Source organism: Hemitrygon akajei, chromosome 19 (genome assembly GCF_048418815.1).
Source record: "Hemitrygon akajei chromosome 19, sHemAka1.3, whole genome shotgun sequence".
NCBI lineage: Eukaryota > Metazoa > Chordata > Chondrichthyes > Myliobatiformes > Dasyatidae > Hemitrygon > Hemitrygon akajei.
The window spans coordinates 58,253,110-58,277,261 of NC_133142.1; the positions used below are offsets into that span (position 1 = coordinate 58,253,110).

General features: G+C 43.9%; 1 protein-coding gene across 1 annotated transcript in view; it reads right to left on the reverse strand.

Moving 5' to 3' along the window:
• mst1 (macrophage stimulating 1) overlaps positions 1-18,850 on the reverse strand; it is a 113,320-nt gene extending 94,470 nt beyond the window's left edge. The window contains exons 1-2 of the mRNA XM_073072564.1: positions 18,699-18,850; positions 3,971-4,103 (exon numbers count right to left, since the gene is read on the reverse strand). Of these exons, the coding sequence (XP_072928665.1) occupies positions 3,971-4,103; positions 18,699-18,771 (206 nt within the window). The 5' untranslated portion in view covers positions 18,772-18,850. The remainder of the gene's footprint in view (positions 1-3,970; positions 4,104-18,698) is intronic.
• Positions 18,851-24,152: the final 5,302 nt, after the last annotated feature.

Sequence of the window (24,152 nt, forward strand, 5' to 3'; positions counted from 1 at the left end):
TGATAATAGAGATTAAAGAGATTGTGGGATGGATAAGAGGGATTCTTCACAAATTCCGTCATGACTCATTCACTATCCATCTCAACTCCATTCTCCTTTCTTCTCCCTGTAACTTTTGATGCCATGACTAATCAAGAACCGACCAACCTCTGCTTTAAATATGCCCAGTGACTTGGCCTCCACTGCTGTCTGTGGCAATGAATTCCACAAGATCTCACTGGATGGAAAGGTCAAGTCAGAGAAATTTACTATTGCCAACTAGACTTAAACAAAGATCCAGACCCCAGTATTCAGTTTAATTACTTTATTAAGTGATTACGGAGAGCCCACTAAGAGACTCTGCTAAAGAGAGCACAATCATGGCCTTTTATAGATTAAAATACAAGCAGTTCAGCAGTTTTCAGGGGTCTAGTGTTCCTGCTTAGACATTATCGACAAGGTTCAGGCTGCTTCCATACCTTACACAAGATTAGACATAATGTCCCCATGTACACAATGAGTTCCCCATTAATTAGAAGAAACCAAGTCATTAGTCGTGTAGACTTGAGGGCTAAGGGATCCTCCTTACTACATCCATGTGTTATCAGTCCTTCATCACCAACAAGACGTAGTACTTCTGTGTGTTATCATTTCTTCATTTTATCAGGATTTATTGCTAATTAGTATGAGTAGATAGACCCCATCTGCTCTCACCCTGCTATTCTCATGACTTTATTTACCCTTAATTCTCAGGCTTAATTTTCTTCCACAGGTTATGTTAATTTTTTTTTCTTCTGAGCTTTTTTTGTGGGCTGCCTTATGATCGCATGACCTCTCACTGAGCTCTTATGGAATTGGTGAGATAACCTCACATTAACAGAGCCTTTACTATCACAATGTACCAATCCCACTGAAAGTGCACCCACATACCGATGAGACACTCCTTATGGTAAGACATCTCAGGTAGTTTCATAACACAGAGGTCATCTACTAACAGTGCTTTGGGCGGTTCTTTGAAAGACATATCTAATCCATCTCACTTCACGGCCCTGATATCAAAGCCTTTGAAAAATCTCCTTTTCCATTGGAATTGGTAGTGGTTTATTATTGTCCCGAATACCAATATATGGTGAAAGGCTTGTCTTGCACACTGTTCATACCGATCAGATCATTAGACAATGCACTTGGATAGTACAAGGTAAAATAACAACAAAGTAGAATGCCTGTAACAGCTGGAGAGAAAGTACAGTGCAGGTAAATAAAAACAATAACCAGGACTTAAGAACTTTTAAAAGCTATTATTAATGCTTTTTGGGATAGTGATTTAGATGCATATCATATTTTTACTGAGTTAAGTATTGTATGTAATGAGTTTTGCTACAACAAGTGTATGGGACATTGGAAAAAAGTTGAATTTCCCCATGGGGATGAATAAAGTATCTATCTATCTATCTATCTATCTATCTAATGTATAATGAGGTAGATTGTGAACTCAGGAGTCCAACAGGTATCAGGGAACGATTTAGTAGTCTTACTGTATTACAGCATGATAGAAACCATCCTTGAGCCTTGTGGTATGTGCTTTCAGGCTTTTGTATCTTTCACCCAATGGAGGATGGGAGAAGAAAGAATGTCCGGGGAGGTGGGGGTCTTTAATTATACTGGCTGCTTTACTGAGGCAGTGAGAAATGAAGGGGAGGTTGGTTTTTGTGATGTCCTCATTTCTCTGCGGTTTCTTGCAGTCACGCGCAAAGCAGTTACCGTGCAAGCAGATAAAGTGTGTCCTTTATTAGTCCCACATTCAGACCGATAAGCTGTCATCAAATCACATCAGGAGATATTAGAGAAAGGGGAGGGAAGGTTAAAGAAGGAATTCCATTCTTTATGTTTTTGGGTGTTAAAGGAACCACCACCAGTATTGGTGAAAAGGAAAGAAGAATTGCCATAGGGCCAGAGATCTCAAAGAGTTAATGAACTCATGATATCGCAGGAAAGAGAATAGTTAGACCAATGAGGAAATAAGACCTATCTTTCTTTTGTTTTGAAAAGAGGGCAAGAGTAGCTAGTTCAAAATGTTGCCACACCAGTAACTCATGTAATTCAGCAAGCAATAATGGGTGAATAACGTGACAGTTAGAAACTGGCCTGTAGAACTTGGGCAAAACTCAAGGTTGGAAGATGTGTAAAGGACTTCAGGGTTTTACATTTTCAGAAGTTTCTAATTCTGTTTGAGTTTTCAACATGCAACACAGGCAGCATTAGCTGTGCCATTCCCAGCAGCCTATGTAGCCAAACATAACCCACACCCATCCTTCCTCTAGGTAAACCTACATGCAAGCTTCATGGGCTGAAACAGTTGTCCAGGTCAGGGGATGTATACCTGCTGCAAACTGAGGTCCTGTCACTTCAGAGGTCAGCTCCAAGCCTCAAACTCTAGAAATTGAAATCCCTATTCCAAAAGTGGGAAACTCAGCTCTGTCTCCAGAGATTCTTTTTTTATCACAAAGTAAACTTTATTATGCAATAAGCAATAAAGTTGGGATGTTATATTGAGTAACACATACAAAATAGTGGAGGAACTAGGCAGGTCAGGCAGTATCTATGGAGGAGACTGAAAATGCGGCATTTAAATAGGCTGGGAACCTTCATAAGGACTGGAAAGGAAGGGAAGATGCTAGAATAAGAAAGTGGGGGAGGGAAAGGAGCACAAGCTGGCAGGTGATATGTGAAAAAGGGGAATGGTAGGTGGATGGGGAGGGGGGTTGAAGTGAGAAGTTGGCAGGTGATAGGTGGAAAAAGAGCTGAAGAAGAAAGAATCTGATAAGAAAGGAGAGTAAACTATGGGAGAAGGAAAGGAGGAAGGGCATCAGAGGGATGTGATGGGCAGTTGAGGAGAATAGAAGGGGTAAGAGGGAAGCCAGAATGGGGAATGGAAAAGGAGAAAAGGGGAGGGGGGATATTTCCCAGAAGTTAAAGAAATTGATGTTCATGCTGTCAGGTTGGAGGCTACCTAGACAGAATATGAGGTGTTGCTCCTCCAACCTAAGAATGGCCTCATCATGGCAGTGGAGGAGGCCATGAACTGACATGTCAAAATTGGAATAGGGAGTGGAATTAAAATGGTTGTCCACCAGGAAATCCTGCCCTTTGCAGGCGGAGAAAAGGCACTTGATAAAGCAGTCCCCCAATCTACATCAGGTCTCACCAATATAGAGGAGGCCGTACTGGGAGCACTGGATACAGCAGATGAAGGGTCCCTGAATGGTGGTGAGGGAGAGGTGAGTGGGCAGCTGTAGCACTTGTGCTGCTTGGATAAGTCTCAGGAGGGAGATCAGTGGGGAAGGGCGAATGGACAAGGGAGTCACAGAGAGAATGTGGGGAAATTACTATGAAGATGTATAAGACATTGGTGAAGCTTAATTTGGAGTATTGTGTGCTGGTTTGATCATTTTCCTACAGGAAATACACCAATAAGATTGATAGAGTACAGAGAAAGTTTACAAGGATGTTACTGGGACCTAAGGGCTTGAGTTATAGGGAAAGTTTGAATAGGTTAGGACATTATTCCCTGCAGCATAGGAGAATGAGCATAGGTTTGATAGAGGCATATAAAATTATGAAGGGTATAAATAGGGTAAATGCAACCAGGTTTTTTTCTACTGAGGTTGGGTGGGACTAGTACTAGAGGACATAAATTAAGTGTGAAAGGTGAAATAAATATTTAATAGGAACGAGGTGGAATCTTCTTCATTCAGAGGGTGGAGAGATTGCGGAACAAGTTGCCAGCGGAAGTGGTGGATGTGGGTTAGATTTCAACTTTTAAGTGGTATGTATATAGATGCAAAGTATGGAGGGCCATGGTCCAGGAGTGGGTCGATGGGACTAGGTAGAATAATTGTTCGGCATGGACTAGATGGGCTGAAGGGCCTGTGTCTATGCAGTAGTGCTCTATGACTGACTCTACACACTGATTAATTGGAGAGGGTTGTACCTGCACTGAAGCTCACTGGTACATTGACGTGCACATTCTTCCTCGGACATAGGCACCGCCTCTATGCGAATCAATCCAAACTGAAGCTGCACTCCCTTGGAACGGTGGTAGTCATTCAGAGGACTCCGCTGTCCTGGAAAAGAGGACATATTATTCTTCAGCCTTATCAGAAATTGCCCGCCCATCAAGGGCTGAAAGGGAAAAGAAACATCAACACTCTAAATTGGAATCACCTTTAATCTCAGATTACAGGTAATGCAGACATCCGGACCAGTGAAAGAGTATGGCTGCTGCCAGTGCCAATATCTAAAAAACGTAAAAACTCATCCATCACTGAAAATCAAAGGTGAAAAAAGACCATTTACAGTCCAGTGACTGTAAGAGCATGAGGAATATAAGCAGGAGTATGTATTCCGTCCTTGTGCCAGCTCTGCCATTTCATAACATCACAGCTGAACTTTTGCCTCAGGACTGTTCTCTGACACTAATCCCACTGTGATCCCCTTCGCAGCAAGAAAATCTATTGTTCCATCTTAAATATACTGTGACCAAGCCTCCACAGTATTAATTAAAGTATTATCTACAAGATCACTACAGTCACATAGATTTGATAGCATTAGGGTACAATGTGGGATAAGACTGCCGTCCACTCTGTCCGTGTGCACTGCCGTCCTTTCTGTCTGCTGCAATCCCAACCTTATCATCAAACCGCAGACAAAGGGGGTGCTGTTGTGGTGTGGCAAATTGACCCTTATCATGCTGAGGCCAGGTGGCAACTCTCAGACACCTCCTCTTACTTACCCCTTGAAAAGAACTGCACTCAGGACCATCATCAACTCTGGAGAGCTCCCATCCACTGTCACCAACTACATAGTTCTCTTACCCAATCTGTTCTATTCTACTTCCTACCCAAGATCCATAAACCTGACTGTTGGGGTAGGCCCATTGCTTCTGCCAGCAAATGCCTCATTGAACGTGTCCACGTACCTTGACTCCATTTTATCCCCCTTGGTTCAATCCCTTCCCATCTACATCCATGGCACTTCACATGTTCTTGATGTCTTCAACAACTTGTAGTTTACTGGCCCTGATTGCCTCTTTTTCACCATGGATGCCCAGTCCGTATACATTTCTACCCCCATCAAGAAAATCTTAAAGCTCTCTGCTTCTTTCTAGACAATAAATCTAACCAGTTCCCCCCCCCCTCCCCCGCCATCACCACCTGCATCTGTCTGGTAGAGCTGATCGTCACACTCAACAATTTCTCTTTCAGCTCCAAACCCAACGTGTAGTCATAGGCACCTGCATGACCCCCATCTGTGCCTGCCTTTTTGTTGGCTATATGGAACAGCCCATGTTCCAAGCTTTCACTGCTAATGGTCCCCAATTCTTCATCCACTACATCGATGACTGCATTGGTGCTGCTTCATGCACCCATGCTGAGCTTGTCAATTTCATCAACTTTTCTTCCAGCTTCCACCCTGTCCATAAATACACTTGGTACATTTCTGACACCACCCTGCCCTTTCTCAATCTCTCTGTCTCCATCTCTGGAGTGAAACTGTCTACCAACATCTTTTATAAACCTACCAATTCCCATGGTCCCCTCCTTCTTGATTATACCTCTTTCTACCTTGTCTACTGTAAAAATCCCTTCTCTTAGTTTCTTTGTCTCCACCACATCTGTTTGCAGGATGAAGCTTTCCTTTTCAGGACATTAGAGATGTCTCCTTCTTCAAAGTACAGGGTTTCCCTTCCTCCACCATTGATGGCACCATACCTGCATTTTCTCTATTTCCTGGACATCCGCACTCACTCCATCTTTCTGCCGCCTTAATAGGGTTGGAGTTCTTCATACCACCCTGTGAGCATCCACATCATTCTCCACAACTTCTGTCATCTTCCATGGTATTCTACCACCAAACCTTCCTCCCACTCTCTATTTTCTGTAAGGATCACCATGATTCCCTAGTCCATTCATCCCTCCCCATTAATCACCCTCCTGCCACTTATACTTGCAAGTGGAAGAAGTGCTGCAGCTGCCCATTTATCTCCTCCCACACCTCCATTCAGGGCAACACTTCCCCTGCAAGTTTGTTGGGAGTCATCTACTGTATCCACTGCTTCCTCTACATCAGTGAGACCTGACGTATATTGGGAGACCGCTTTGTTAAGCACCTTTGCTCCATCCACAACAAGCAGGATTTCCTGGTGGCCAGCCATTTTAATTCCAATCCTCATTCCCATTCTGCCACGTCGGTTCATGGCCTCTTCTATTGCCACGTTGAGTCCATTTTCAGGTTAGAGGAGCAACACCTGATACAGTATTCGATCTGTGTAAGCTCCAACCTGATGGTATGAATATCGATTTTTCTAACTTCTGGTAATTTTTCCCCTCTCCTCCCTTCTTCTTCCAATCCCTACTCTGGCTCCACATTTACCTCTCTTCTTCTCCTCGTCTGCGTATCACCTCCCCCTGGTGTCCCTATTCCTTCCCTTTCTCCCAGGGTCCACTCTCCTCTCCTATGAGATTCCTTCTTCTGCCCTTTACCTTTTGCACATATTATCTGCCAGTTTCACACTTCACCTCCTCTCTGCCATCCACCTGCTTCACTTATCACCTTCTAACTTGTACTGTTTCCCCTCCTTCTACCTTCTTACTCTAGCTTATTTCGCCTTTCCTTTCCAGTCCTGATGAAGGCTCTCTAACAGAACGTTAATTGTTTACTCCTTCCCATATTTGCTGCGTGACCCGCTGAGTTCCTCTAGCAATTTGTCTGTGTCACTCTGGCTTTCCAGCATCTGCAGAATCTCCTCTTTAAACATCAAAACAAGCACCATTCCTCTTTCCCACCCACCAATGAACATACACAGTCCTCCAACCCCAAGACAGGCTGTCTTCTTTGGCTCCTGGTGGATTAGCAGATATTGGGCCTTTCCCGTTTATTGGAGTACTGCGCAGAAGCAACTGGAGCATTCCCGCACAGGTCTGACAAAGATTTTTGATGGGGAAACCAGTTTCTATAAAGGAAAGGCACCACTTAGCAGAGCGGTCATCATGGGGGCGGTCGTGGTCAGAGTAGTAAGGTTTTGGCTCAACAAGGCATCTGCGAGAACAGACAGAAGCAAGGCAAGTAGGTAAGTTCATTCTTTATTTCTTATTTAAGTCTAGAGACAATGTCTACGGAGCCAGCGTTCTGTTCTGGGTGTCAGATGTGGAATTTTCCAGGAGACTCCCAGCCTCCCTGATGGCCATATCTACACCAGGTGCATTGAGCTCCTTAGAGACCGTGTTAGGGAACTGGAGCTGCGGCTCGCTGACCTTCGGCTTGTTAGGGAAAGTGAAGCAGTGATAGACGGGAGCTACAGAGAGGTAGCCATCCCAAGGCTACAAAAGACTACTATGGGGTGGGGGGGGGAGGAGAAGGGAGAGATGATCTACCTGAGGGAAGCAACAGTGGCCATGGCTCTGGCACTGAGTCTGGCCCTGTGGCTCAAATGGGTTGGGAACTGAAGAGGATGGCAGGAGTAATAGGGGACTCTATAGACAGGGGGACAGATAAGGTGACTCTGTGGACGTAAAAAGGAAACATGCCTCCCAGGTGCCAGGGTTCGAGATGCTTCTGGACGCGTCCACAATATCCTGAAGTGGGAGGGTGCGCAGCCAGAAGTCATGGTACATGTTGGTACCAATGACGTAGGAAGAAAAAGGGAGGAGATCATGAAAAAAAAGAATATAGGGAGTTAGGAAGGAAGCTGAGAAGCAGGACCTCAAAGGTAGTAATTTCGGGATTGCTGTCTCTGCCATGCAACAGTGAGGATAGAAATAGTATAAGGTAGCAGATAAATGTGTGGCTGAAGAATTGGAGCTGGGGTCAGGGATTCAGATCTCTGGATAATTTGGACCTCTTCTGGAGAAGGTGGGACCTGTACAAAAGGGATGGGTTGCAATTGAATCTGAAGGGAAGCAATATTCTTGCAGGCAGATTTACTAGGGCTGTTGGGAGTGGTTTAAACTAATATGGCAGGGAGATGGAACCAGGATGATAGAGCTGAGGATGAGCCTGCAGGTTTACAAGTAGATGATGGGTGTAACATGAATGTAAAGAAGGACAAGACAATGTGATTGGGTACAAATGCAGACAAAGAGTTAAATTATACCACAGAGGCAAAATTCAAAAAGGCAGAGAATGCAGGACTGAAGGTGCTGTATTTAAATGTGTGTAACATTCGGAATAAGGTGGACGAACTTGTGGCGCAATTAGAGTTTGGTTGGTATGATAATGTGGGAATCACTGAGTTATGGCTGAAGGAAGCCATAAGAAGGGAACTTAACATCAGAGGATATACTTTGAATCAAAAGGACAAGGTGGTGGTGTAGCTCTGTTGGTAAGAGATGGAATTACATCTTCAGAAAGCGATAACATAGGGTCAGAGAATGTTAAACCTTTGAAATTGTTAAGAATAAAATTTCCATTATGGGAATCATATATAGGCCTCCAAATAGTAGCCAAAATGTGGGATTGAGATTACAAAGGGAGCTGGAAAGGGCATATAATAAGGGTAATAACACAATTGTAATGGGGGATTTCAGTATTGGAAAAACCAGGTCAGTATCGGATCGTATGGGAGAGAATTTGTTGAATGCCTACGAGATGGCTTTTTTGAGCAACTTGTGCTTGAGCCTACTCAGGGAAAGGCTCTCTTAGATTGGGTGCTGTGTAATAACCCAAATCTTATTAGGGAGTTTAATGTAAAGGAATGCTTAGGAGACATTGATCATAACATGATTGAATTCATACTGCCATTTGTGAGAGAGAAGCATAGTTCACATGTATCAATATTGCAATGGATTAAAGTGAATTACAAAGCCATGAGGGAGAAGCTTGCCCAGGTGGATTGGAGGAGGATACTGCAAGGATGACAGCAGAGCAGAAATGGCGGAAGTTTCTGGGAATAGTTCACAAGGTGCAGGATAGATGAGTCCCACAGAGGAAAAAGTTCTCAAATGGCAGGGTAGGTAACTGTTGTGGATGATATGATACAAAGATAGGTGGAGGAGTAGGTAGTGCTGAGGAAGCAATGCAATTGCAGCAGGACTCTGACTAATTGGAAGAATGGGCAAAAACAGTGGCAGATGTAATACAATGTTGGGAAATGTATGATAATGCATTTTGGTAAAAGGAACAACAGTGCAGACTATTATCTAAATGGGGAGAAGGTTCAAACATCAGAGGTGCAGAGGGTCTTAGGAGTCCTCATGCAAAACTCCCAGAAGGTTAATTTACAGGTTGAGTCTGTGGTAAAGAAGGCAAATGCAATGTTGGCATTTATGTCAAGGGGAACAGAATAAAAAAGCAAGGAGATAATGCTGAGCCTTTACAAGATACTAGTCAAACCACACAAAGAATATCTCAGAAAGGATGTGCTGTCATTGGAGAGAGTCCAGAGGAGGTTCACAAGGATTAATCCGGGAATGAAGGGGTTAACAGATGAGGAGCATTTGGCAGCTTTGGGCCTGTACTCACTGGAATTTAGAGTAATGTGGGGGGCAGGGGAGCTCATTGAAGCCTACCGAATGTTGAAAGGACTAGATAGGGTGGATGTGTAGAGGATGTTTCCTACGGTTTGGCTATCCAGAACTAGAGGACACAGCCTCAAAATTGAGGGGTGATCCTTTAGAACTGAAGTAAGGAGGGATTATTTTTCAGCCGGAGTATAGTAAATCTGTGCAATGCTCTGCCACAGACTACAGTGGAGGCCAAGTTCTTGGGTATATTTAAGTTGGAAGTTGATTGTTTCCTGATCGATCAGGGGATCAAAGGATTTGCTACAACAAGTGTATGGGACATTGGAAAAAAGTTGAATTTCCCCATGGGGATGAATAAAGTATCTATCTATCTATCTATCTATGGTGAGAAAGCAGGTGAATGGGGTTGAGCGGGATCTGGGATCAGCCATGATGGAATGACAGAGCAGACTCATTGGGCTGAATGGCCTAATTCTGCTCCTATGTCTCCTATGTATGGTCTCTAAGACCATAAGACACAGTAGAAGAATTAGGCCCTTGTGGCGACCCACTTCCTAGCGCACTCGAACCGGCTCACAAATAGCCAGCGCGCCGGCACAAAGGCCAGGTCTGCTTCACCAACAAAGGGAAAGCCTGCGGGGGATTGTGAGTACGTGCCCCTTACAGCATCCGCGCCCGGGGAGGGCGGGATGAGGGAGGCTTTAAAGCAAGGCTGTGAAGTTCGAATAAAATCTTCTTTAATTGCAGTTTACCGACTCCGTGTCGTTATTTTAGCGCTGCGTGCAGCACACCGCTACAATTGGTGACCCCGACGGTCCAAACGATTTTTGGACCGGAGATGACCGACGCTGCATCTGTTCATGCGGTTTCATTGAAACTGCCAAGCTTCTGGACGCTGCGACCTCACCTCTGGTTCCAGAAAGCAGAAGCCCAATTCCACGTTCGGCAGATAACCTCAGAGGACACACGTTACTACTACGTGGTGAGCTCCCTCGACCAGGACACAGCGGCCCAGGTTGCGGAGTTCGTACAGTCTCCCCCAGCGGACGGCAAGTACACGGAATTCAAAGCCCTGCTCATAAGGACTTTCGGACTCTCACGGCGCGAGCGGGCTTCCCGCTTACTGCACCTGGATGGGTTGAGAGACAGACCTCCATCGGCTTTAATGAATGAGATGTTGTCTCTGGCCGGCGGACACACACCCTGCCTCATGTTTGAGCAGGCATTCCTAGAGCAGCTGCCCGAGGACATACACCTGCTGCTGTCCGACGCAGATTTCAGCGACCCCCGGAAGGTGGCAGCCCGGGCGGACTTGTTGTGGAATGCCAAGAAGGTGAGTGAGGCGTCCATCGCACAGATTACCAGGCCACACTCCCAGCAGCAAACCAGTCCAGGCCCGGCCGCAGAGCCCACTAACCCCAGAGGCAGGGGTGGGGAGCCCAACGAACAATGGTGTTTCTACCACCAGCGGTGGGGCGCAGAAGCCCGCCATTGTCGCCCGCCCTGCCAGTTCCCGGGAAACGCCAGGGTCAGCCGCCGCTGATGGCTACGGCGGCTGGCCATCGGGATAGCCTCCTGTATGTGTGGGACAAGAGGTCGGGACGTCGTTTTTTGGTCGACACCAGTGCCGAGAACAGCGTCTTACCTCCGACGAGTTACGACACCCGCAACAGGGCACCGGGTCCCTCCCTGAGGGCCGTGAACGGCAGCACAGTGAGGACCTACGGCACCCGTACGGTGCGGCTACAGTTCGGCTCCAGCCAGTTCACGTGGGACTTCACACTGGCCGCCGTAGCCCAACCGCTTCTGGGTGTGGATTTTTTGCAGGCTCACAGCCTGCTGGTCGACTTGCCAAGGCAGAGGCTGGTCCACGCCGAGACCTTTCAGACGTTCTCCCTGGGTGAAGCCCAGTTGCCAGCCCCACACCTTGACTCCATCATGCTGTCCGGCAACGACTTCACCAGGGTCCTGGCGGATTTCCCATCGGTTCTGGCACCACAGTTCACGGCAGCCATGCCCCGACACGGCGTACAGCACCACATCCCGACCCAGGGACCACCCATCCACGCCCGTGCTCGGCGGCTTCCCCCGGACAAGCTCCGACTGGCGAAGGAGGAGTTCAAGAGGATGGAGGAACTGGGGATCATCCAGCGGTCCGACAGCCCATGGGCCTCCCCCCTGCACGTGGTGCCCAAAGCGACAGGGGGCTGGAGACCGTGCGGCGACTACCGCAGGCTGAACAAGGCTACCACACCGGACCGCTACCCTGTGCCACACATTCAGGACTTTGCAGCAAATCTGCACGGCGCACGGATCTTCTCCAAGGTAGACCTCGTCTGAGGATACCATCAAATCCCGATGCATCCGGACGATGTCCCCAGAATGGCTCTCATCACCCCGTTCGGCCTTTTCGAGTTCCTCCGCATGCCCTTCGACCTGAAGAATGCCGCACAGACGTTCCAGCGGTTAATGGATGCAGTGGGACGCGACCTGGACTTCGCATTCATCTATTTGGATGACATCCTCATAGCCAGCAGCAGTCGTCAGGAGCATCTGTCCCACCTCCGTCAACTCTACGCCCGACTGAGTGAATACGGTCTAACAATCGACCCAGCCAAATGCCAGTTCAGGCTCGACACCATTGACTTCCTGGGCCACAGGATTACTAAAGACGGGGCAACCCCTCTGCCCGCTAAGGTAGACGCGGTCCGCCATTTCCCCTGACCCACCACGATCAAAGGCCTTCAGGAATTCGTAGATATGGTCAATTTCTACCACCGCTTCCTCCCTTCAGCTGCCCGAATCATGCCCTGCTGTTCGCCCTGCTGTCGGGTCCGGGCAAGGACATTGCCTGGGACGAGGAGTCCGCCGCCGCTTTCATTCAAACGAAGGAAGCCTTGGCGAACGCCGCGATGCTAGTGCACCCCAGAATGGACGTCCCTACCACCCTCACAGTGGACGCATCTAACACGGCAGTCGGTGGGGTGCTGGAGCAACTCATCACGGGTCGCTGGCAACCCTTGGTGTTTTTCAGCAAACACCTGCGGCCACCCGAGCTCAAATACAGTGCTTTCGACTGGGAACTGTTGGCGCTATACCTGGCAATCCGGCATTTCAGGTACTTCTTAGAAGGTAGGCCCTTCACCGTGTTCACGGACCACAAGCCGCTTACCTTTACGGTCCCACTCACCGACACCACCTCCGAATCTTGCGCCCGGGCACTGATCGCCACCTGGGTGTCCCACTTTGATGTACCAGCCCACATTACCTCCGACAGAGGCGCCCAGTTCACCACCAGCCTGTGGTCAGCTATGGCCAGCCTTTTGGGGACACAGCTGCACCACACCACTGCCTACCACCCACAGTCGAACGGCCTGGTGGAGCGTTTCCACCGTCACCTGAAGTCGGCTCTCATGGCCCGCCTGCGAGGAGCCAACTGGGCGGACGAGCTTCCCTGGGTCCTACTCAGCATCCGCACGGCGCCCAAAGACGATCTGCACACCTCGTCGGCCGAGTTGGTGTACGGCGCACCCCTGGTCGTCCCCGGGGAGTTCATACCAGCCCCAAGGGGGCACGACGAAGAACCCGCAGCAGTCCTGGGCAGACTACGCGAGAGGCTCGGCAACCTGGCCCCCATACCCACTTCGCAGCATGGGCAGAACCCGACCTGCGTACCCAAAGACCTGCAGAACTGTAAGTTTGTGTTTGTACGAAGGGGCGGGCATCGGCCACCGCTGCAACGGCCCTACGAGGTGCCGTTTACAGAGATCAGGAACAACGGGTCCACGTTCGTGCTGGACGTTGGGGGGAGAGAGGAGGTTTTCACGGTGGAGCGACTCAAATTGGCCCATGTGGACTTGGCGCAACCGGTCGAGTTTCCGGCACCGCGGCGCAGAGGCCGACCTCCCAAACAGGGTCCGGCCCAGACTGTGGACATTGGGGGGTGTATTGCCGGTTCTGGGGGGGCGTTATGTGGCGACCCACTTCCTAGCGCACTCGAACCGGCTCACAAATAGCCAGCGCGCCGGCACAAAGGCCAGGTCTGCTTCACCAACAAAGGGAAAGCCTGCGGGGGTTTGTGAGTACGTGCCCCTTACAGCATCCGCGCCCGGGGAGGGCGGTATGAGGGAGGCTTTAAAGCAAGGCTGTGAAGTTCGAATAAAATCTTCTTTAATTGCAGTTTACCGACTCCGTGTTGTTATTTTAGCGCTGCGTGTAGCACACCGCTACACCCTTATCTTTTTTAGCAGTCTCACGTGCAGCGTCTTGTCATAGATCTTCTGAAAATCCAAGTTAACAACATTCACTGATTCTCCTTTGTTTATGCTACCTGGTAGAATTCCAACAGATTTGTCAGGCAAGATTTCCTCTTAAGGAAACCATACTGACTTCAGCCTATTTCCCAGTGTCCTCACATAGATATTGAAGTTTAATCACTGACTTATTGTAGGAAATGTTGCAGGCACACAGCAAAGATGCAATGAGCATTTTTTTTAACAAATTAGTTGGAGGGATGAATATTGATGCTGGGGACACCTCAGGTTGTCTTCTTCAAAATAAAGCACTGGCCTGAGAGATCTAAAGGGGTCTCAGTTAATATCCTGTCCAAAAGTTGGAATCTCTAATAATTAAGTTCTAACTTCCTGCCCAATTGTTTTATTTCTTCCCTTTAATATTCCACCTTTTCATGCCCCTAATCTGCCTAATACATTTTGATAAAAACACTGTTGTCTCTGTAAAATCCTTCAAGTTCAGTGGAATGATGAGAAAACCAATATCAGAGAAAGACAACACAGGAATAGAGTTAGGCCATTCACCCATCGAGTCTGCTCCACCATTCCATCATGGTTGATTTATTATCCCACTCAACCCCATTCTCTTGCTTTGCTCCCCCCCCCATAACCTTTGTTATCATTACTAATCAAGAACCTATCAATCTCCACTTTAAGTATACCCAATGACTTGGCCTCCACAGCCATCTGTGGCAATGAATTCCACAGATTCACCACCCTCTGACTAAAGAAATACCTCCTCATCTCAGTTCTAAAGAGATGTTCTTGGATTCTGAAGGTGTTCCCTCTGGTCCTAGACTCTCATACCACTGAAAACATCTTCTCCACATTCACTTGATCTAGACTTCCAATATTTGGTAGGTTTCAATGCAACCCTCTTCATTCTTCTAAACACGATTGAGTACAATCCCACAGTCATCAAACTCTCCTCCTATGTCAACCCTTTCATTTCAGGATCATTCTTGTGAACTGACTCTTGACCCTCTCCAATGCCAGCACATCCTTCCTTAGATGAGGGGCCATAGCCTACTCACAATACTCAAAATGGGGTCTAACCAGTGCCTTATAAAGATTCAGTGTTACGTCCATGCTTTTATATTCTAGCCTTCTCAAAATAAATGCTAATGTTGTACTTGCCTAACTTACTACCAACTCAACCTGCAAGTTATCCTTTAGGGAATTCTGCACTAAGACTCCAAAGTCCCTCTGCATCTGCCATTTCTGAATTGATTCTCTGTTTAGCAAATGGTCCACACATTTATTCCTTCTACCAAAGTGCACCACCATTCACTTCTCTACACTATTCCACCTGCCACTTCCTTGCCTGTTCTTCATATCTGTCCAAGAACTTCTGCAGACTCTATGCTTCCTCTACACTACCCACCCACAAACTTGACCACAAAGCCATCAATTCCGTCGTCCAGATCATTAGCATATAATATGAGAAGTATTTGTCCCAACACCAAACCCTGCAGAACACCACTAGACACAGGTAGCCAAAGAGAAATGGCCCCTTTATTCCAACTCTTTGCCTCCTGCCAGTCAGCCAATCTACTGTCCATGCTAGTACCTTTCCTGTAGTACCAATGGTTCTTTTTTTTTTTCAGCAGTCTCATGTGCGGCACCTTGTCAAAGGCCTTCTGAAATCCAAGCAAACAACATCCACTGACTCTCCTTTGTCTATCCTGCTTGTTAGTTCTTCAACAAATTCGAACAGATTTGTCAGGCAAGATTTTCCCTCAAGGAAACCATGCTGACTTCAATCTATTTTATTATGTGCCTCAAAGTACCCTGAAACCCCATCCTTTAGAATGGTCTCTTAACATCTTGCCAACCATTAAAGTCAGGCTAACTGACCTACAGTTTACTGTCTCTACCTCTCTCCCGTTTTAAAGAGTGGAGTAACAAAAGCGATTTTCAGTCTATTGGAATCATTCTAAAATCTAGTGATTCTTGAAAGATCACTATTAATGCCCCACATCTCTTCAGTTAAATCTTTCAGAACCATGGGGTGTAGTTCCTCTAGTCCAGGTGATTTATTTACCTTCAGACCATTCAGCTTCCCTAGAACCTTCTATATAGCAGCAGTGACTGCACTCACTTATGCCCCCTTACACTCTTGAATTTCTGGCATATTGCTGGTATCTTCCACGATGAGGACTGAGAAAAGAAATCTTATTGAGTTCATCTGCCATTTTTTTTGTTACCCATTACTACCTCTTTGGTGTCATTTTCCAGTGGTCTGTTATCTACTGTCACCTCTCTTTTACTCTTAATATATCTGAAAATACTTTTGGTATTCTATTTTATATTAGTGGCCAGCTTACCTGCATATTTCATCCTTTCTCTCCCTAAATTGTTGTTTTTTTAAAGACTTTCCAATCCTTTAGCTTCTTACTAATTTTTGCATTTCTTTTGCTTTTATGTTGTCTTTGACTTCCCTTGTCAGCCATGGTTGCCTAATACTTCCTCTAGAATGCTTTTTCTTCTTCTTTGGGATGAACAGATACTTTGCCTCTAAATTACTCCCTGAAACCCCAACCATTGCTGCTCTGCTGTCATCCCTGTAAGTGTTCCCTTCAAATCAACTTCAGCCAGCCCTCTCTCATGCCTCTGTAGTTCCTTTTACTCCACTGTAATACCAATACATCTGATTTTAGCTTCTCCTTCTCAAACTGCAGTGTGAATTAGATTATATCATGATCACTGCCTCCTAAGGTTTCCTTTACTTTAAGCTCCCTAATCAAATCTGGTTCACTACTCAATCCAGAATTGTCTTTTCCCCAGTGAGCTCAACCACAGGCTGTTCTAAAATGCCATCTTGTACACACTCGACAAATGATTTCTCTTGTTAAACCAGCACCAATCTGATTTTCCCAATCTACCTGCAGATTGAAATCCACCAAGACCCATCATAACATTGCCCTTTTTACATGCCTTTTCTATCTCCAGTTATAATCTGAACCTCACATCTTGACTATTGTTCAGAAGCTCGCGTATAAATCCTACCAAAGCAGCAGAGGCTACCTCATTAAATGCATTTAAGACATAGTTAGATGTTTGCATAACAGGGAAATTAAGGGTTCTGGGGAAAGGCAGGTAGGTAGAGTTTAGTCCACGAACAGATCAGCCATGATCTTATTGAATGGCAGAGCAGACTCGATGGTCTTCTCTTGCTCCAATTTCTTATGTTCTTATAACATACCCGTTTATCCTCCTATTGTGTATGCTTCCAGTACTAACCCTTAAAGCCATTAGGCTTGCATTTTTAACATTCTTCATTGCCTTGGCATTATTTTGCACCGTGGCCGTTTTTCTTTTTTTGCCCTTAATTTCTCTGTCTTCCACTTCTGCTTCTCCCTTTCTTTCTTTTGTATCTATCCTGTTTCACATTCTTCATTTTGCATAGATTGCAAAATGCCTGGAACTTGAAATCCAACCCTCCCCAACAGTACTGGGAAGGACATTGGTCCCAGTCTTTCCCAGTACAGTTCATCAAGTCCCATGTCCCATAGAATCAGTTCCAATATCATTCTTTTCCTTAAAACACACCTTAGAATCTGTAGAACCTGACTATTATCTTCCTATATCGTTCCTGTGCCTCGACAGATTTTGCTAAGTTAAAGAAGTTTTATAAATATTAAGTTGTTCTTCACAGATGGCACTTGTGTTGACTCCATGCTTAGCTTGAAAGCTACATGAACTTTGGCAGCCTTCGCCTCTCACTCAGAGTTCGCATCCAAGAAACACGCATTAGTCATTCCATCTGATGACAGAAAATGCGAATCAACAGTAAACTGTGATTGACCAAGCATAAGACAACAAATAACATGGACTTTGGCCTTAAACAAACAGGTGTCATTCAAAGCAACTTTCTCTCAGTAGCACTGTACACTGTTTTCCTTCATTCACTGTCTTGTGGAATAGTAGCAAAAAAACCCGACAAAGTCAACAATAATGCTCCTTTTCTCCCTCACTAGTTTATCCTGTATAAAATCTAACTGAGGATCTGTCCTCCCATCCCTTTTTTCATTCAACTTCCAATACACATTCTTTAGGACAGCCTGCTAGAAAATGATTGGTGGCTTCCAGAGATTGGGGGGGGGGGGGGGGCAATGAGAATTATTAATATCCTCTGTAAGACTTTAATGGAGACATCCCCTCTCTCCTGGATGCTTTCAGATACCTAGCTAAGGTTCGTAGATCCTAACTTTTTATGGGCTGCTGTTGTCCTATGACAGTAAGTAGTGTGGCTTTGTCAGGTTCTCTGTGGTATCAAATAGAATCAACACGTCCAACCTGCACAGATAATAACCTCCGACTGGATTTTCAATTCCATAGGCAGGATAGCATCAAAAAGAATACCCAAGTCTTTACATTATGTGTTATAGTGACATGATTGTGAAACCGTCTAATGCAAATTATCACTTTGCCATAAGATATGGGCTAAAATCCACAATATAAAGAGAAAAGTTAACACGGCATGGTTGCCTAACTGCTCTTTACCAGAATCAAACATCCATTGATCAGTTGAACAGAGAACAGTATAGCACAGTACAGGCTCATTAGCCCACAGTGTTGAATAATGTAAGCCTACCCTCCACACATAAGCCTCCATTTTTCTTTCATCCATGTACCTATCTGAAAATCTCTTCAATGTCCCTGATGTATTACCCTCTACCACCACCCCTGGCAACACATTCCATGCACCTACCCCTTACTGCGTAAAAAGAAACTACCTCTGATATCCAAGTCATCTATAAAAAATCACTAAGAGCAGGGATCCCAGTAAAACTGCTTTCCCTTTGTGGAACGCTGCTGATCTCCAACCTGCAGGCAGAATATGCTCCATCTGCTACTGCCTGCTGCCTTTTGTGGGCAAGCCAGTTACCCATATCTTACTTACCAACTACAACTTTGTCGCTTAAAATGAAGATCAGTACATACAGAGACTTCATGTTGTTCAGCTTAACAATCATTGATGCGGCTGCCCCACTGGACACTGATACTCTGCTGTTTACACTGGACTTAGAAATGAGATATCAACGAATGCCTCTTTTCACAATTCCCTTGCGACATTTCTCTAATGTTGATCTGTGGTTTATTTATTAACTGAGACACGCTGCCAGGGTTGGGTAGAGGTAGATGCACTAGGGTCATTTAAAAACTCTTAGATACAACAAGGACAATTGTTACGGATTGATTCAGCAACAATAAATATAAGTGAGGCAGGGTTTTTATAACAAATAAAACATTTATTAAACATTGAAAAACAAACCCCCAAAAGTAAACAAACCACTAACGTAACCGGAAATCAGCTGCTGTGCAGCAGCTTAAACAGTTCTTAAAGAAATAAAGCGAAAACAGTTCTTAAATCAACGTTGCAAAAACAGTTCTTCAAAGTAGTACTGCAAAAGTTCAAAATGCTTACAGTCCATTAAAGGAGAGACTTCTTAGACGATTTCAATTCTCTTTCACGTCGTGTTGCTGCGGTTCCCAGTCGAACTATACTTTTCCCAGAGAATTTATGAAGATGAAAATGAAATGGCTTAAAGGCACTGACCTTTTCTTTACAAAACTGTACCCAACCCTTTCTGCTATTATTCGTAGGGGTTACCACAGGGACAGCCAATGAATTCCTTCCAAATGAGGATCAAACAAGGTCGAACCTGTTTCACAGTCGAAATCGACTTTCCTCGATCTTTTAGCTCCCGATCTCCGATCTTCACCCTCCACTGATTTTTAACTGGCAGTATTATAAAGAAACTGCCAGCAATGACCTTTTAAACTTTAGGCATTAAATAAAACTCCACCTTTCAACCAAACTGCATCATAATATTGGACCACGCAGTGACATGGAGTCAAAATGGCAAATCCAGCCACGAACTGCCCCTCCTCACAGGGAGGGGTCCTCCTTTTATACCCTGTAAAAAAAACCTGTCACATGACCTCTACTGGTGGGAAAATGACATCACTCCACCATCACAAGACCACTACCTTAAGTCCAGTATAGCTGCAACACCACTGTCACGTGACAAGTACAAGATACCCACGGGTACGTAACACCTCCCTCCAAAAAAAAAATTTGGTCTGTCACGAACAAAATTTTAACAATTATTTACATGAACAAAAAACAAATGTATAAATTTTATAACATACACAGTATACATAGTATCATCATATAACATCTTACAACTTACAATACAGTAGGAGTGTTACAATTGTAAAAAAACACTCCATAAAAAAATTACATTGTACATTCAACATCGAGATAGACAATCAGCAACCACATTATCTTTACCTTTAATATGAGTTATCACAATATTGTACTCTTGTAACATCAAATTCCAATTTAATAACCTTCTGTTTTTGTTTTTCATCTTACTCAGAAACACTAATGGATTATGATCAGTGTAAACAATAAGTGGTTTTTGAGTTGTACCAACATATACCTCAAAATGTTCTAAAGCTAAAACAAGAGATAACAATTCCTTCTCTATTGTTGAATAGTTTCTTTGATGCTTATTAAATTTCTTAGAAAAGTAAGCTACTGGATGATCAACCTCATCACCCACATTCCTTTGCATTAATACTGCTCCTGCAGCCTCATCACTAGCATCTACAGCTAATGAAAAAGGTTTTTCAAAGTCAGGTGCCTTGAGCACAGTTTTCAATTTTTCAAATGCTTCTTGACAAGGCACTGTCCACACAAACTTCACATTCTTCTGCAAAAGGTTAGTTAATGGAAGGGCAACATTAGCAAAATTCTTACAAAATTTTCGATAATATCCTACCATTCCCAAGAATCTCCTGAGAGTTTTTTTCCCCGTTGGGGTGGGAAACTCTAAAATTGCCCGAACTTTTGCCTGAACAGGAGCTACCTTACCTTGACCCACAACATAACCAAGGTAAGTCACAGTGGCATGTCCAAATTCACTCTTGGCTAAATTAATAGTCAAGTTAGCTTTTGAAAGCCTTTCAAACAATTTCTCCACCTCAATAATGTGTGCTTCCCAATATCATTTCCTGTCACCAAATCATCAATATAAGCATCTGTATCTTTTAATCCCTGAATCACAGAGTTAATCACCCTCTGGAAAGTACCTGGGGCATTCTTCATCCCAAATGGAAGAACATTATATTCATATAGCCCAGATGGAGTTACAAATGCAGAAATCTCTCTACTTCTGTCCGTTAATGGAACACATCAATACCCTTTCAATAAATCAATCTTTGTAAGGAACTTTGCTTTTCCAACTTTATCTACACAATCATCTACTCTAGGAATTGGATATGCATCTGTTTTCGTTACAGCATTCACCTTCCTATAGTCTGTACAAAACTTAATACTACCATCTGGTTTTGGCATCATAACACAGGGTGAACTCCAATTCAAGTTAGAAGGTCTAATAATATTATTCTCTAACATATATTTAATTTCTTTCTCAGCAAGTTCACATTTTTCTATGTTCATCCTATATGGGTGTTGTTTAATGGGTCTGGCATCTCCAACATCTACATCATGTGAAGCTATAGTAGTCCTTCTCGGAACGTCTGGAAACAAATCCTTATATTTAAAAATTAATTTTTTCATCTGCTGTTTCTGCTCTGGCTGTAAATGTGCTGGTTTCTCATCAATATTTTCCAGAATGGTTGAATTTGGTAACCTGACAGAAACAATGTTGGATTTAGAATGAAATTCAGATGAATCATTTATCATGTTCCTAGTTAAATCAAATTCATTATCATTAACCACAACAGTCACAGTATCAGATTGTTTCTCATAATATGGTTTTATCATATTTATATGGCAAAGTTGTATTGGCCTTCTACGATCTGGAGTTTTTATCATGTAATCTACATCATTGATTTTAGACACAATTTCATAAGGACCATGAAATCTAGCTTGTAAAGGATTCGTTTGCACTGGGAAAAGAACCAGCACCTTATCTCCAGGCTTAAACATCCTCATTCTAACTTCTTTATTGTACCAAGTTTTCATTTTCTCCTGAGCCAATTTTAAATTTTCCTTGGCTAAGCTACAAGCTTTATGTAACCTGTCCTTAAATTTCAAAACATAGTCCAACAAATTAGTGTGTACTTCCTTACTAATCCACTGTTCTTTTAATAAAGCTAAAGGTCCTCTAACTCTATGCCCAAATACAAGTTCAAATGGACTGAAACCTAAAGAATCTTGTACCGATTCCCTTACTGCAAATAAAAGTAAGTTTATACCCTCATCTCAATCACTTTCATTTTCCACACAATATGTCCTAATCATATTCTTGAGGGTAGAATGAAACCTCTCCAAGGCACCTTGCGATTCCGGATGGTATGCAGACTAAGTGATTTGCTTAGCTCTCAATTTATAAACTATCTGTTGAATCAATCCAGACATAAAATTACTGCCTTGATCAGTTTGTATTTCCTTAGGTAATCCAAAATAAGTAAATAATTTTATAAGAGCCTTTGTCACAGTTTTAGCTGTTATATTCCTAAGTGGTACTGCCTCTGGAAACCTAGACGAAGTACACATGATAGTCAATAAGTACTGATAACCAGTTTTTGTCTTTGGTAATGGACAGACATAATCTATAATAACTTTAGAAAACGGTTCACCAAATGCTGGAATAGGTTGTAATGGAGCCACTGGTGTAACTTGATTTGGTTTACCCACAATTTGACAAGTATGGTACGTTTTACAAAACATCGCCACATCTTTTCTTAGACCAGGCCAATAAAAATGTTTTAAAATCTTGTCCACAATTTTCCTTACCCCTTGATGTCCACCTAAGGGCACACTATGAGCTAAAGTCAAAATCTCATTTTGATAAATTTTAGGGACAACTACCTGGTAAACAATATTCCATTCCTCACTTGCAGGAATTGTAGGTGATCTCCACTTCCTCATCAACACTCTTTTTTCCAAGTAATATCCTACTGGCACCTTCTCAATTTCACTATCTGGTAGAGCTTGTTCTCTTAATTTTATAATCTCAGGGTCTCTATTCTGCTCTGCTATCATCTCCTTCCGAGACAGAGATAAATCTTCATAGTCAGACTTACTCCAAGAATCTTGTTCAAACAATGAAGGTAAGAAAGTCTCTGACACATCCTCAAAACTCGAATCCTGAGTTGAACAGTCATGAGTAACAACCTCATTCTGCGCATCAATCTTTTTAGCCATAGCTCTACTCACAACACAGGAAGAATCTGTGTTAGAATTCATCTCTGGTTCCTCTGACTCCATTGACAAATGCACTTCAGGAAAAACTTGTCCACCTGCCAAGTCATTACCTAACAATAAAGAAATATCCTTCACGGGTAAGCTAGGCTGTAATCCTACTTTAACAAATCCTGTAACTAACCCTGACTTTAAATTTACTTTATGCAAATGTACAGGCATAAAGGCACTCCCAACACCTCGTATATAATTTACCTCACCAGTATCAGACTCTTCATTAAACTTCAATACACTGTCTAACATCAGTGATTGAGAAGCTCCAGTATCCCTAAGGATTTTTATTTGCACCGGAGTAGATCCTTCTTTCAAGGATACAAACCCTTCAGTTATAAAATGATCATATCCCTTTTTAACTTGGTCAGACTCTAACAAAACCTCATTTGTGTTTATCGAACCCTGTAATTTTACAGGTGCTTCACTATGTTGCACACAAGCAACTGGGACTGCTTCCTTCTCTTTCTTTTTCAATCGGAAACAGTTAGCTATTACATGGCCAGGTTTCTTACAATAGTTACAAATAGGACTAAACTGTCTTTCCTTCACAGGTTTTCCTTCCTCCTTACCTTTCTCATTAACTTCTGATTTACCTTGAGTCTCTGTGTTATTTTTCCTCTTAAAAATTCTGTCCTGAGGAAATTTATTCTTATGGATTAAAACATGCTCATCAGCTAATCTAGCAGAGTCCTGCAATGTATCAGTATCCCTCTCATTTAAGTAGGTCCTTACTTCAACAGGGATGCTTCTTTTAAATTCCTCCATTAAAATCAGCTCTTTCAATGTATTATAGTCCCCATTTACATTTTTAGAAGAAACCCATCTCTCAAAACACACAGCTTTATCATAGGCAAATTCCACATGTTTTTTCCACAGACTTCTTCAAACTTCTGAATCTTTCTCTATACACTTCTAGGACCAATTCGTATGCTTTCAAAATCTGCTGTTTCACAATATCATAATCAAGTGCTTGCACAGCAGTTAAAGCTGTCTAAACATGTTGTGCTTTGCCTTTAATTACACTCTGTAACAACACTGACCATTTATCTTTCGGCCATTCTGAAATCTGAGCAATCGTTTCAAAATGTTGAAAATATCTTTCCACTTCTGTTTCACTAAATG